Here is an 11,546-nt window from a genome sequence, read left to right as displayed (position 1 = left end):
CCATTACTTCGATCACATCACTTAGTTTGATTACTTCCATTACTTCGATCACATCACTTAGTTTGATTACTTCCATTACTTCGATCACATCACTTAGTTTGATTACTTCCATTACTTCGATACCTCCATTATTCGATTCCTACATTATTAACTTACTTGTATTACTTCATTGTTCGATTACTTCATTATTCACTTGTATTACTTGGGTTACTACGATTACTTTATTATTCACTTGTATTACTTGGATCACTACAATTACTTTATTATTCACTTGTATTACTTGGATCACTACGATTACTTCATTATTCACTTGTATTACTTGGATTACTTCATTATTCACTTGTATTACTTGGATTACTTCATTATTCACTTGTATTACTTGGATCACCTCGATTACTTCATTATTCACTTGTATTACTTGGATCACCTCGATTACTTCATTATTCACTTGTATTACTTCGATCACTACGATTACTTCATTATTCACTTGTATTACTTCGATCACTACGATTACTTCATTATTCTATTACTTCATTGTTCGATTACTTCATTATTCACTTGTAAAACGTCGATCACTACGATTACTTCATTATTCACTTGTAAAACTTCAATCACTACGATTACCTCATTATTCACTTGTATTACTTGGATTACTATGATTACTTCATTGTTTGTCTGCTTCACGGTTGCCGCGCATTCTTTTGCAGACGGCGTGTGACGTGCACGTTGGATTCCTCGCCCTGTACGAGTTCTCCCGCGCGTCCAGCCGCCTGCCCAACGTGCGTTGCCGCGGCGACGCAGCCGAGCTGACTCGCCTCGCGACGCAGATCAACGGACGCATGAAGGAGCCGGTAAGTCGGACGTCCGCCGGTCGCCACCGTCGCGACAGATCGCAGAGATTCGGTGCAGAATGCGCGGCGGAATCGGGAGCGAATACCCGCGTGCCTGTCGATTCCGTCGCATCGTTTTCACATTCTTGCGAAAAACTATGAGAAAAAGTACATTTCTGTTTTTTTTTTACGGTTACATTTCGGTTTATACCTGAATGATACGGAGTGACACTGCTGCCGGCTCGTAACAGTCCAACTTACGTACGATGTTTCTGTTTTTTTTACGGTTGTGTTTCGGTTTACACCTGCCCTCCCTGCAACACTGCTGCATTATATCTGAACTATGCTTGTAACACTGGTGCGTATCAACTCTAGGTAGAGAAGCTGGATGAGGAGCTACTGGCAGCCATGTCTTACACTGCGCAGGGAGCCTTCGGCCCCCTGGCGTGCGCCATCGGTGGCATCGTCGCCCAGGAGGCACTGAAGGCAGTCACGGGAAAGTTCTCGCCGCTGCAACAATGGGTGAGTGGCACGCGCGTGTGCGCGATATCCGTGGAGATACATGTACATACACTACATACACTAAATTGGTGTTATATATACAGGGGCTATATTATAAGAGCAAAAAAGGGGGTCCAACGACTCATCGCGTTATATCTGAATTCGCGTTAAAGCGGGGCTTGTAAAATCGGGGTTCCACTGTATATATATATATATAGGGGGTATTACAGTGGGTATGCACCTCTGAGACTGGGGTTAGTCGAGTGTAGATATATAATAGGTATTGCTACATGATGTGCCGTATTGTTGCTTATCAACAGGCTATGTGAGTAGGTCACGCGTACAGTCCAGAAAGTTTGAGAGAGTTTGCGGGGCTGTTACTCAAGCTACTCTGCATTGCCTGTTCAACGTCCGTCTTGTGCTGAAGTTACCTCAGTCTAAACAACGGGGCTAAGATCACACCAAATCGGCAGAAAGATAGGTTTACAACCGACCAGTAACTATTATGACAATACAACTAAGAAAATATATATATACAAGGAGCTAGCGGGAGCATACAAGCAGCGCGATTACCATCTTCACCCGAGACATCCAGCACATCGGAAGCGATAAATCAGAGGGTAAGATAGAATCAGAGAATTCACCAAATATATAGCATGTTCACCATGAAATACATTAAAAGTACAGACAGTGTGTGCCTAACTCTAGTGCGGACTCTAATCAACAGCTCAATGCTGAGAGGTCTCCAGAAATATATCACACACAAATGAATACACACCAGATCATGAAAATTTAGAGCGTACACAGCACACCCACGTGCCGCAGCAGACCAAGTCGCGATTGAGCCCGCAAAGTGGACGGGGACCTGTTCATAGAAGCATTCTAGCGTAACCTAGTGTCGAGCAATATAATTCGTGTGGCGTATGGCCACTCCGGCAAAACAATCACCTAAGATCAGTAAGAGCGTGATCCAAGAAGTATTACTGCGAACCTGATTACTAATGAAGAACCACTCATGCCATTCTATATAATAAGGTCATCGGAGCGGCCGGCGAGACTCAACAGGACATCCAAATCCATACAAGTAAATGAGAAATAGATATCGTGAAAGTGATAAAGACTACAACACATCACATAGGCCCCCGTTGCTAAGCAACATACCGGCCTATACACCAACACCTAACAGATATACCTAATAATACCCACACACACACATCACACCATCCTCTCTATCCTCGGTTTCCAAGCCATATCCTTTATCATAACCACCCTTTGTCCGATCCCCCGCTCAGCCACACACCACTAACACCCATCTATACACAACACAATATTCCTCATACTGTCCACTTCATAATATCATAGCTCCCCTCCGTCCCCTCCACACACGCCGCCAAACCGCGCTTTTCGCGATCTTCGCTAATCTCGACCCAGCACTCAGTCAACCGCACACACACAACACACTCACAGCGTCCTTACCACTCGCACACACATGCTAACATCACAATATCGTCCTACGAACAACAATTCTGGAAGACACCCTGCATACATTCAGCCACTAATACCACCGCAGCCACGCAAACAAGTAACTATAAGATAACTTGCAAGACTAAAGTCTATACGCCTGCCAATTATAAGGGTCTCTTACAGTCGGACTAGACAGTCAACATTTAACCAAGCACCTAAATATAATATCGAGGTCAATACCGCCTGCACTAGACAACAAGTACCTAACTGGCGTAGCGACCAGTCCATGTCTTTCAATAGATAAGGTTAGCAAGCGACATAACCAAATCACTAAGTATGATATCAGAACAGCTAATCAGCAGACCTATAATACAGTAGGTTTAACAATGGTATTACAGTGTCGTACTTGCAAGCGACGACTAATCGTGAGTGCGGTCATTCGTTCCGCCGCGCGACTCTTCATGTCAGCGGTTTCACGTCGCTTGCGAGTGCGACGCTTACTATCTTTCTAGAGAGCATATATTAACAACTATATTCAAATCATGCCCATTCGTTATTCCGCTCGGTGGGGGGAGTCATCCACGCTGTGCTAAAGTCATCTCACACACATAATCTATATCTTCTGGACTGTGTAGCTTGATACACATTGTTAGTTTATATCAAAATACTCTCAGTCGAGCAAGTCTTATATCATTTCGCTAGTGTCTCTTCGGCGTATATTCCATGTGACACTAGTTTAATGCTGTAGAGGTCGTGCTAAATAGTGTTCATGTGGTAGCACGTGCACTAGAATTCCATTCTGCTAGGGCTATCGGGCGCTTATAATACTCTGTGCGAGGCTCGTAGTTACACACACAGACCTGACGCCATCAGCACCGCGCTACTCGACGGACGGCACAGCCATGCGCTATTCCCGCACCCCTATTGTGGCATCCCCACGACAACCGGCCCACCACATGTTCCTCGATAGTTATGGCATAAGCCTATAAAGGACTCTCTCTCAGAAGATTCACAAAAAAAAATCTTTGTAGTAGCATCGACGCACTTCATCACAGCGAGCATAAAAGTATCCTCTAACTTTGTCTGGCGACGTCTCAAAATAAAGTCATCGGTACTCGCGTTAGAGCAGCGCATCTTGCTCCAAAACAACGACAGCCTTATTGGCGGTCACAGGCAGGGTTGCGCTCGCGCTCCCCCCACATGGTGCGCACGTCATCTACGTATGTTCCTCCGCGCTCTCACGACAGTATTCTGATAGGCGACCATTAAAGAATCGCGGAAACAGCTCAGCTCTCTTCGCGTCCAGCAGACCGCTTCAGGAAGAAATTACTATAAGCGGGGCGGGTCATGAACCCAATCTAGACAGCGAGGATCTTCTCATCACCGTATCTGCAGCTCCGCGCTCCGCGTGCTAAGAGTCGCTTCCTGATATCAGCACCTTTACACCTTTCTGTGCGTTCTCGATCCATCCACTTAAGAGACCCTAGCACAGTGACGGACTGACCATCAGCTCGCTGTTCCTGTGTTTCTGCTTAGCGGCCCGGTCCTCGCACAGAATGGATCAAACGGCTTATGGCAATACTGGACTTGAGGCATCGTAATACGCAGCATCCAATGAACTTTCGGTACGTCAACGTACGAATCACAGATCAATAATAATTCCACATTGCACATACTTATTTCTCATTCAATATATCAAGGATGACTGTTAAACCAGTCGCCAAAATAACATATATGTATGATATTCATTATGTCACAGTTCTTGCGAATAGTAAATTATCAATTATGTATTGGATGGATGATCTCTCGAAAAGATCTCCAGATCACACACACTCCTCCGCTACGAATTCCATGTGGCTGGACTACTCATGCGTGGAGCACCTTCGTGAGAACGCCGGTCAAAATGCTGCCATTCGCCGGCTGTTCATGGTGGGCTGTGGAGCCATAGGTGAGGCGAGCCACTAGGTGGCGCCGTCGAGTGTGCGAGGGTTCGCGAATCTCCTACTGTGTCGGCGACCGCACGGTCGATCGTCCGGACCGAAAATGCCGCGACCCGACGAGGCGGCATCTATTGCTTGTGGGCGGAGGCTATCGCGCGCCCGGCGCGCCCCTCGTTAATCTTGCTGCCGGTTATTGCTATTCACATTTTCACACACATTTTCGCACCTTGCACAGGCTTCCTACTGGGGCCGCAGCCGCACGATCGGTCGACCGGCGCAATGAATGCCGTGTCACGTCGAAATGCGAGCGGCATCCACTCCCAATCCCATCATATATTAGACACTTAGACCCATTGTTACACCTTATACCAGCTGCCCGCACCCCCGCCCCTCGTTCTCAGCTCCCCGCCCGACCCCCCCGCATTTTCTCTCGCAACTCGCCGACGAGAGCGATCGATGTAAATCCTCAATAGCAAAACGTCCGTGGGCTGGTAGCGAAAACACACTTCGCACCCCGCAGCGATAACTTGAGGCGGACACCATGCGAATTTATCTCAGCACAGACGTCCTAGCCAGAGTAAACACTACCATCGCGACTAGCGGCGCACCACACGCTCCACCATGGCTACCTATAGAGTCATTCGTGGCATACGTTTATTCGCTATTGCAGTACTGATCATAATGATTCGTCTAGCTGCATCATCTATACAATCAAACGCGTCGAAACCGGAAATTGCAGCTATTCCGATAGTAGATATTCATCGCCAACCGGAGTCAGCCAGGGTACCCTCGCTAACTGAGTGTCACACTCAACAGTTGGCAACCTGGGGACAAAGACTTACTTCACAACCATCAGGCCTAATCACTATGTACATACTAGTTACTACTAGTAAACTACACACACCTACTACTACTACTAGTCAATAGCAGGAAATAGGGCGATCGGGTCATGTCCGCCCACAAGGTACGCCAGAACGTACCCGGGTCTACGATATTCGGCTGGACTAAAATACTACCAAGTACACCCTAGAGGGAGCGGGTCATACAATCAACGGGCGATCAGCGGATAATAAATCTTAGATGGCGGATGGTCTATTAAAGCCGCTTGGGGAGTCGAAAGATTAGATCACCTACAGCGTATCCACACCGAGTTACAAAAAACGGCGAAGTGACACGCCACTTGGCTTAGGGTGCGAGCGGTCCGGGCACCAGAGGGGGGGGGGGTCCACTCTTAAAGAAGTACATGTATCACACTCTCCGAGGCATAATACACTCAGTGTAAATCGAGCGGCACACCTGGACATCTCAAAATCTAAACGGCTCGCCGAGAGCTCGCATACGCAACGGTGTACAAATTAGTACTTCTCATGCACATGGGTAGGTACGACAAGAGGCCACCAGCTGGCGATCATATCCCGCCAGCAAAAGATGTGCGCGCGCGGAAATAGAAAATATTCGCACGCTCACCCGCAGCAGATAGACCGTCGAAGGAGTCACATAGGCACCGGGCAGATTACATCATCTTCGACAGGACAAACACCAATGTGCTGAGGAAGCCCGATAATTGAAAACACTTTTGTTTCTCAGAGCTGACCTACGCATTTTGTAGGCTCTACGTTGAAAGCGACCATACAAGTAACTCCGCTGACATCGAAGAGCATAACGTGTCGGACAACCTTTGACTCTCCAACAGAGGGTACAACATGATCTGTTACTGTAGTACAAAACTTTTACTGCCTCTGCAGAGTAACACACTACCGTCGTTCGCCTAACAGAATCGATTAATACATAGCTTGATGTCAGAGCTACATGTCACCAGAGCGAGCTGTAATTCTCAAAAGCTCACAATTGGCTGGTCTGAAAGAAGAGTGTTATTACCTCTATAAATCGTATTGAATTCATCTGTAGAGGCATCCACGCTCGTACCTGTCATAGCGAAGTGCAATATACTACGCGCAACTGTTAAATGCCACTCACAACCAGTGGACACCGCGACGAGACACTTAGTGAGCGCAAATGATGGTTGCTGAGACACCATAGCCTACCCAAGGGTACCCGCTCGCATAAAAGTTGCACTCGCCATCTAATTAGTTCCAGGGCAGCTACCTCTATTCCTCAGACCTTAAGCGTGCGTGGGACATTATGACATACTCATACAAATCAGCCTAGAGGTACATGATGATGCACTACTATCGTCTTGTCAAAATAGTATTCACTTCACATCATACTCACTACTATACGAAGAGCGCCCAGCTTATCCATCTATTAATCTCTAAGCACAAACTAAACTAAACCTGATCAACCATACGTAGCTCGTGGCATCATACGGGCTATATCCTCTTCCATCAACGACGTCCCAACGAACATTCCTAAATGAACGCGTCCTGAAATACCATCCCTCGGCCTTCCACTTCTTCGCCGTATCCCGAACACATCTGAGACTAACAGCATTCTAGCGAGAAGCGCCACCACTCCACGACAGAGTCACCGCAGCTAAACGTAAGAGGAGCGCTGTACGCTCTTCTGGCGGGCCACAGAACACTGCTTAGTCAACCCTGGTACTAACATCCACCAACACTTTCCTATAAATTCAGAGCGCGCCACTAGCGCTACAAAAGCCATCCGGTCCGGCGAGTTTCATACGTGCTAACCTAAGGGGTTTACCTGACGGATCTGACCAACGAGCATCCTCTTCCAAATCGCGGCGCCGCGAGCCGCGAAGCGACGCAACTCTTAAAACTCACGTGGCCTTGCTAGGGTCGCAACGGGCGCGGATCCGGGCAGCCGCAACGACGCGGCGGGTCCCATCCACGACACCCGCCGTACAAACGATCGACGCCACTGTCATAAGCAGAAGATTCATATCTCCAACCGCACGCGACCGTCAAGTCTCCCTGTTCCGCGAGTCCTAGCTCACCAATCAATCCGAAGTCCGTAGAGAAGCGTACGCCGGAGCGGCCTGCAACGCCACGCACTGCCTCCCAACTTCGCCAACCCCGCCACATGAACTCAACTGCTCTAATCCCCCCGCCGAGAGCTCTAATCCCTTAATCCCCCCTAATCAGATACTTCGCTCAGAGGTGGCCTACGCATAGCCCACTCGCGCGAGTGCCTCCGCCCACAGGGTACGCGCTCCGAATCCGGTTACCGCGCTCCCCTAGGACCCATACCCCGGCGGTTGAGGCCTCTACCGGCACAGTATCGGCCCAGCTACCGGGGACATACTCTACCGCCCACTCCCGGCGCGACATGGCCATTGAGCCAGTAGTAGCTCCCTACTCACTCACTACTAGCGTCGAGCGAACTTCCGACATAGGTCCGGAGCCGTCGCCCGAACTACTCACGCGCAGAGCTACCTTAAGTCAGTAGTAAGCTAACCTAGTGAGTGAGAAATCGCTAGTCTCACGTAGCGGACCAACTTCGCGGTAAGGCCCTGATCCCCCACCCGGCGTGCCTCTAACCCACTACGCTATAAGCCCTTCTTCACATCCGACACATCGCCAGGGATTTGCCACACACTGACCTCACTAACTAATACGGGTCTAGTATTAATCAAAGACCGACGCTCTTGCACGGCGTAGCAGACCATACTATATTCAACTCATACTAATAGGTACCTTATTTTTCAAGAATACCCTTGCCCTGGCTCCGACAAAGCGCGGGTGCTCCTGCCCCGCCAGCTACGGTTTGCGCCGGCCTCCGGCGCTAGCCGAGTAGGCGCTTCTGCCGCACACCAAAAGCACGCTGAACTGCGTAATCTCGCGTACAACTATCGCGCGCGGAGTCCAAGATCTCTTACCCGGCGCATATGCATCCGCGACACCGACCAGCGCGCTCTTACCCAACCCGCCACACGCGGGTTCCTCCCCATCTGCCGGTGGCCTTTATCCTGCCCACGGAGGTCCATATCCCTCTCCAAGGCGGCGTCTATGCCAACCCCCAACAATGGCAGCGCGCGGTCCCCCTCTCACAGGGGAGCGCCTTTTCTCGCCTCACTAAGCGGTTTGCTGTCCCCCAAACTGGCCGTTCACGCCTATCACCACCACAAGCGGTGCCTTCCTATCCAACAAAGTAGCTCTTCCCCACACAGAACAGCGGTGCAGAATACCCCTGGCAACGACCGCGGTGCTGCCCGCCAGGGCTGGCTCCCTCCCCCACGGCGACGGTACCTCACCGAGGCGCGAGCCTCGCCCCTACACGCGAGACTGTCATTCACCCCTCACGGTCAGGAGCTATTCCCCCCTACCGACGAGAGATGCTCTCCCCCACAAGGCACGCGAGATCCCCCCTAGACAGCGGAGTGCCTACCCCGCACGGCTGGCGTGCTATCCCCGCTCCTACCCAGCGGAGCGTACCTTCCCCCCACGGCTGGACACGTTTCCCCACCCGGCGGTAGCCCATCCACCTATCCGACGTGCGAGTGCGCTTCCCTGAACACTATGTGAAATGGTGACGTGTCGCGCGGGCGCCTCCTCCACGCAGGGCGGCGGGCGCCTCCCCCACGGCGAGCCTGTCTCCTCCTGCCCAGTTGAGCGGGTTGCCTTCCCCGCTCATGGTGCCGTGCCCAGTTCACTACTACTGGCGGACGCCATTAAGCCGCTGAGCATTATAGCCCATGTAAGTGGCGGCATGCATGCGTTTGCGGCGCCCTGTTGTGCGGTGCGGTTTTCTTGCGTGCGCACCTTGTGCGTGCTGTTCTCCTGCGCATGTGTGCGGCACCTGATACACCTTGCAGACGTCCTGTCGAGTTCTTCCCACAGGTTCGGCGCTCGCTCCTACCATCATCGTAGACGTCCTGGTTTACATGAATCAACACTCTGGTAAATGTATATGTGGGCATGTTAGTACATGAGTGCTTAGGGATATATGGAACATAGCGGGTGCCTAGGTGTCTCACATGACGTCGCGCAGAATAATTATAAGTGTTATAGTGTCAGAATACCCGCATCCATCTTATACACCATACCACATTGAGACACTCTCGAGTAGTCGAATCTAAGCGGCTCTTCCTATCACTCTTCCTCTCTCGTCGCCTCCCGCGTCCGCGGCGCGTTGCTGTCTCTGGTGTGTGTGCCTCTTCGAGTAGTTCGGTGATCGCGTTCTGTTTCGCGTCAGTGTCTCTCTGTCTCGTCGTAATGTGGTTCGTGTCTAGTCGTCTCTGCGCGTGCTCTCTCCTCGCGTGCGTGCTGCGTCTGCGTGTGGCCTGTGTGTCGGGTGCTGTATGTCTTGCTTCCGGTCGTGCGTTGCGCTCAGTGCTTGTGTGTGTGGTCGTGTCTGTGTCTCTGTCGTGTGCTGTGTCTTGTGCGTTCGGCCCCTGCATATACGAAGTACGTAAGTGCGCTCTGGTTCTCTCCTCTCTCCTCTCTCTCTCTCTCTCTCTCTCTCTCTCCTCTCTCCTCCTCGTCTCGTTCTCCTCTCTCTCTCGCGGTGCTCGCTCGGTCTCCTCCTCTCTCTCTCTCCCTCGCCGTCCTCTCTTCTCCTTTCCGCTTCGCTTTCTCTCCCCCCCCCCCCTCCCCCAATCCTCTCTCTCTCCTCCTCCTCTCTCCGTCCTCCTCGCCACCCCCTCCCAGTCACCTCCCTCCCTCCTCTCCTCCCTCTCTCCCCCCCTCCATCTCCTCCATTTCTCTCTCTCACGGAGCCCCTCTTCTCCTCTTCTGCCCATGACATTCACAGCCAAAATCTAACCTACTGACGCTTGACATTTCTAGACGTGTTCCGATTGATCTTGCAGATCGAGAAAACACACAAAGCGGCAGAACACCATTACAAATATGTATTAAATAATGTAAAATTGAAATCGATCACACCAGCTCATAATGCATACACATGCTAGTGTTGTCCCCCTGTCTCGCTCACTAACTAGCGTCGTTTGCTTTGCGCATGTGCAGAAATCCAAGAGCGTCGTGGGAGCGGACGCGGCGCGGCAGATCAACCCTCAGCTGCAGATACTCGCTCAGCAGAACAGAGGTGCCTAGATGCGGACGATGATGACGATGATGACGAATATTGACGATAAGAGATGATGATGACAATATTGACGATAACCGAGATGATGATGATGACGATGACAATGACGACGACAACGATGATGACGATGATACAGAACAGAGGTGCGTAGATGCAGACGACGACGACGAGCCGATAGATGAATGAGACGATGACAATGAGATGATGAACGATGAGTGCTAATGACGAAATGAATGATGAGAATGATGACGACGACATACGAGAGACATGATACAGAAACATGTGGTAGATGCGGACAGATATCATGAGAGACGATGACATGGATCAGACGACGAACGCCGACACTACCGACATGACAACGATGAGGACGATGATGCAGAACAGAGGTGGTATACACCGGACGAGATCTGATCAATGCCGATGAACGACGCGGACCGACGACGACCTACCAAATGATGATGACATATGCAGTACAAAGTGGTAGAACGCGGACAGACGACCGACGACGAGATATGATTATGATGATGATGATGACGATGATGCATACAGAGGTGGGTAGATACGGACGACGACGGCGACGGCGACGGTGACGGTGACGATAGCGGAGGTGATGATGACGGCGGCAATGATGATGCTGATGACGAGGACGATGACGACGACGAGAGTGTCAGCTTTCTCCTCTGTTAGTCTGCTTCTTCTATCCTTACAGTGTGCCTCTCAGAGCGAGCAAGCGTTCAGTCTTCCTCTTCTCTGCTTGCAGTGTGCTCTCAGAGCGAGCAAGCGTTCAGTCTCCTCCTTCCTCGCTCCTTACAGTGTGCCCTCAGAGCGAGCAAGCGTTCAGTCT

General features: G+C 50.5%; 1 protein-coding gene across 1 annotated transcript in view; it reads left to right on the top strand.

The window, feature by feature from the left end:
• The window catches only part of LOC106815903 (ubiquitin-like modifier-activating enzyme 6), a 38,156-nt gene that overhangs the window by 8,627 nt on the left and 17,983 nt on the right, over positions 1 to 11,546 (top strand). The window contains exons 11-14 of the mRNA XM_014820430.1: positions 708 to 851; positions 1,206 to 1,352; positions 1,652 to 1,656; positions 10,599 to 10,702. Coding sequence (XP_014675916.1) covers positions 708 to 851; positions 1,206 to 1,352; positions 1,652 to 1,656; positions 10,599 to 10,702 — 400 coding nt within the window. The remainder of the gene's footprint in view (positions 1 to 707; positions 852 to 1,205; positions 1,353 to 1,651; positions 1,657 to 10,598; positions 10,703 to 11,546) is intronic.

This window comes from Priapulus caudatus, unplaced genomic scaffold (assembly GCF_000485595.1).
Source record: "Priapulus caudatus unplaced genomic scaffold, Priapulus_caudatus-5.0.1 Scaffold1231, whole genome shotgun sequence".
Lineage (NCBI taxonomy): Eukaryota > Metazoa > Priapulida > Priapulimorpha > Priapulimorphida > Priapulidae > Priapulus > Priapulus caudatus.
This window is presented reverse-complemented; position numbering and strand designations above follow the sequence as displayed.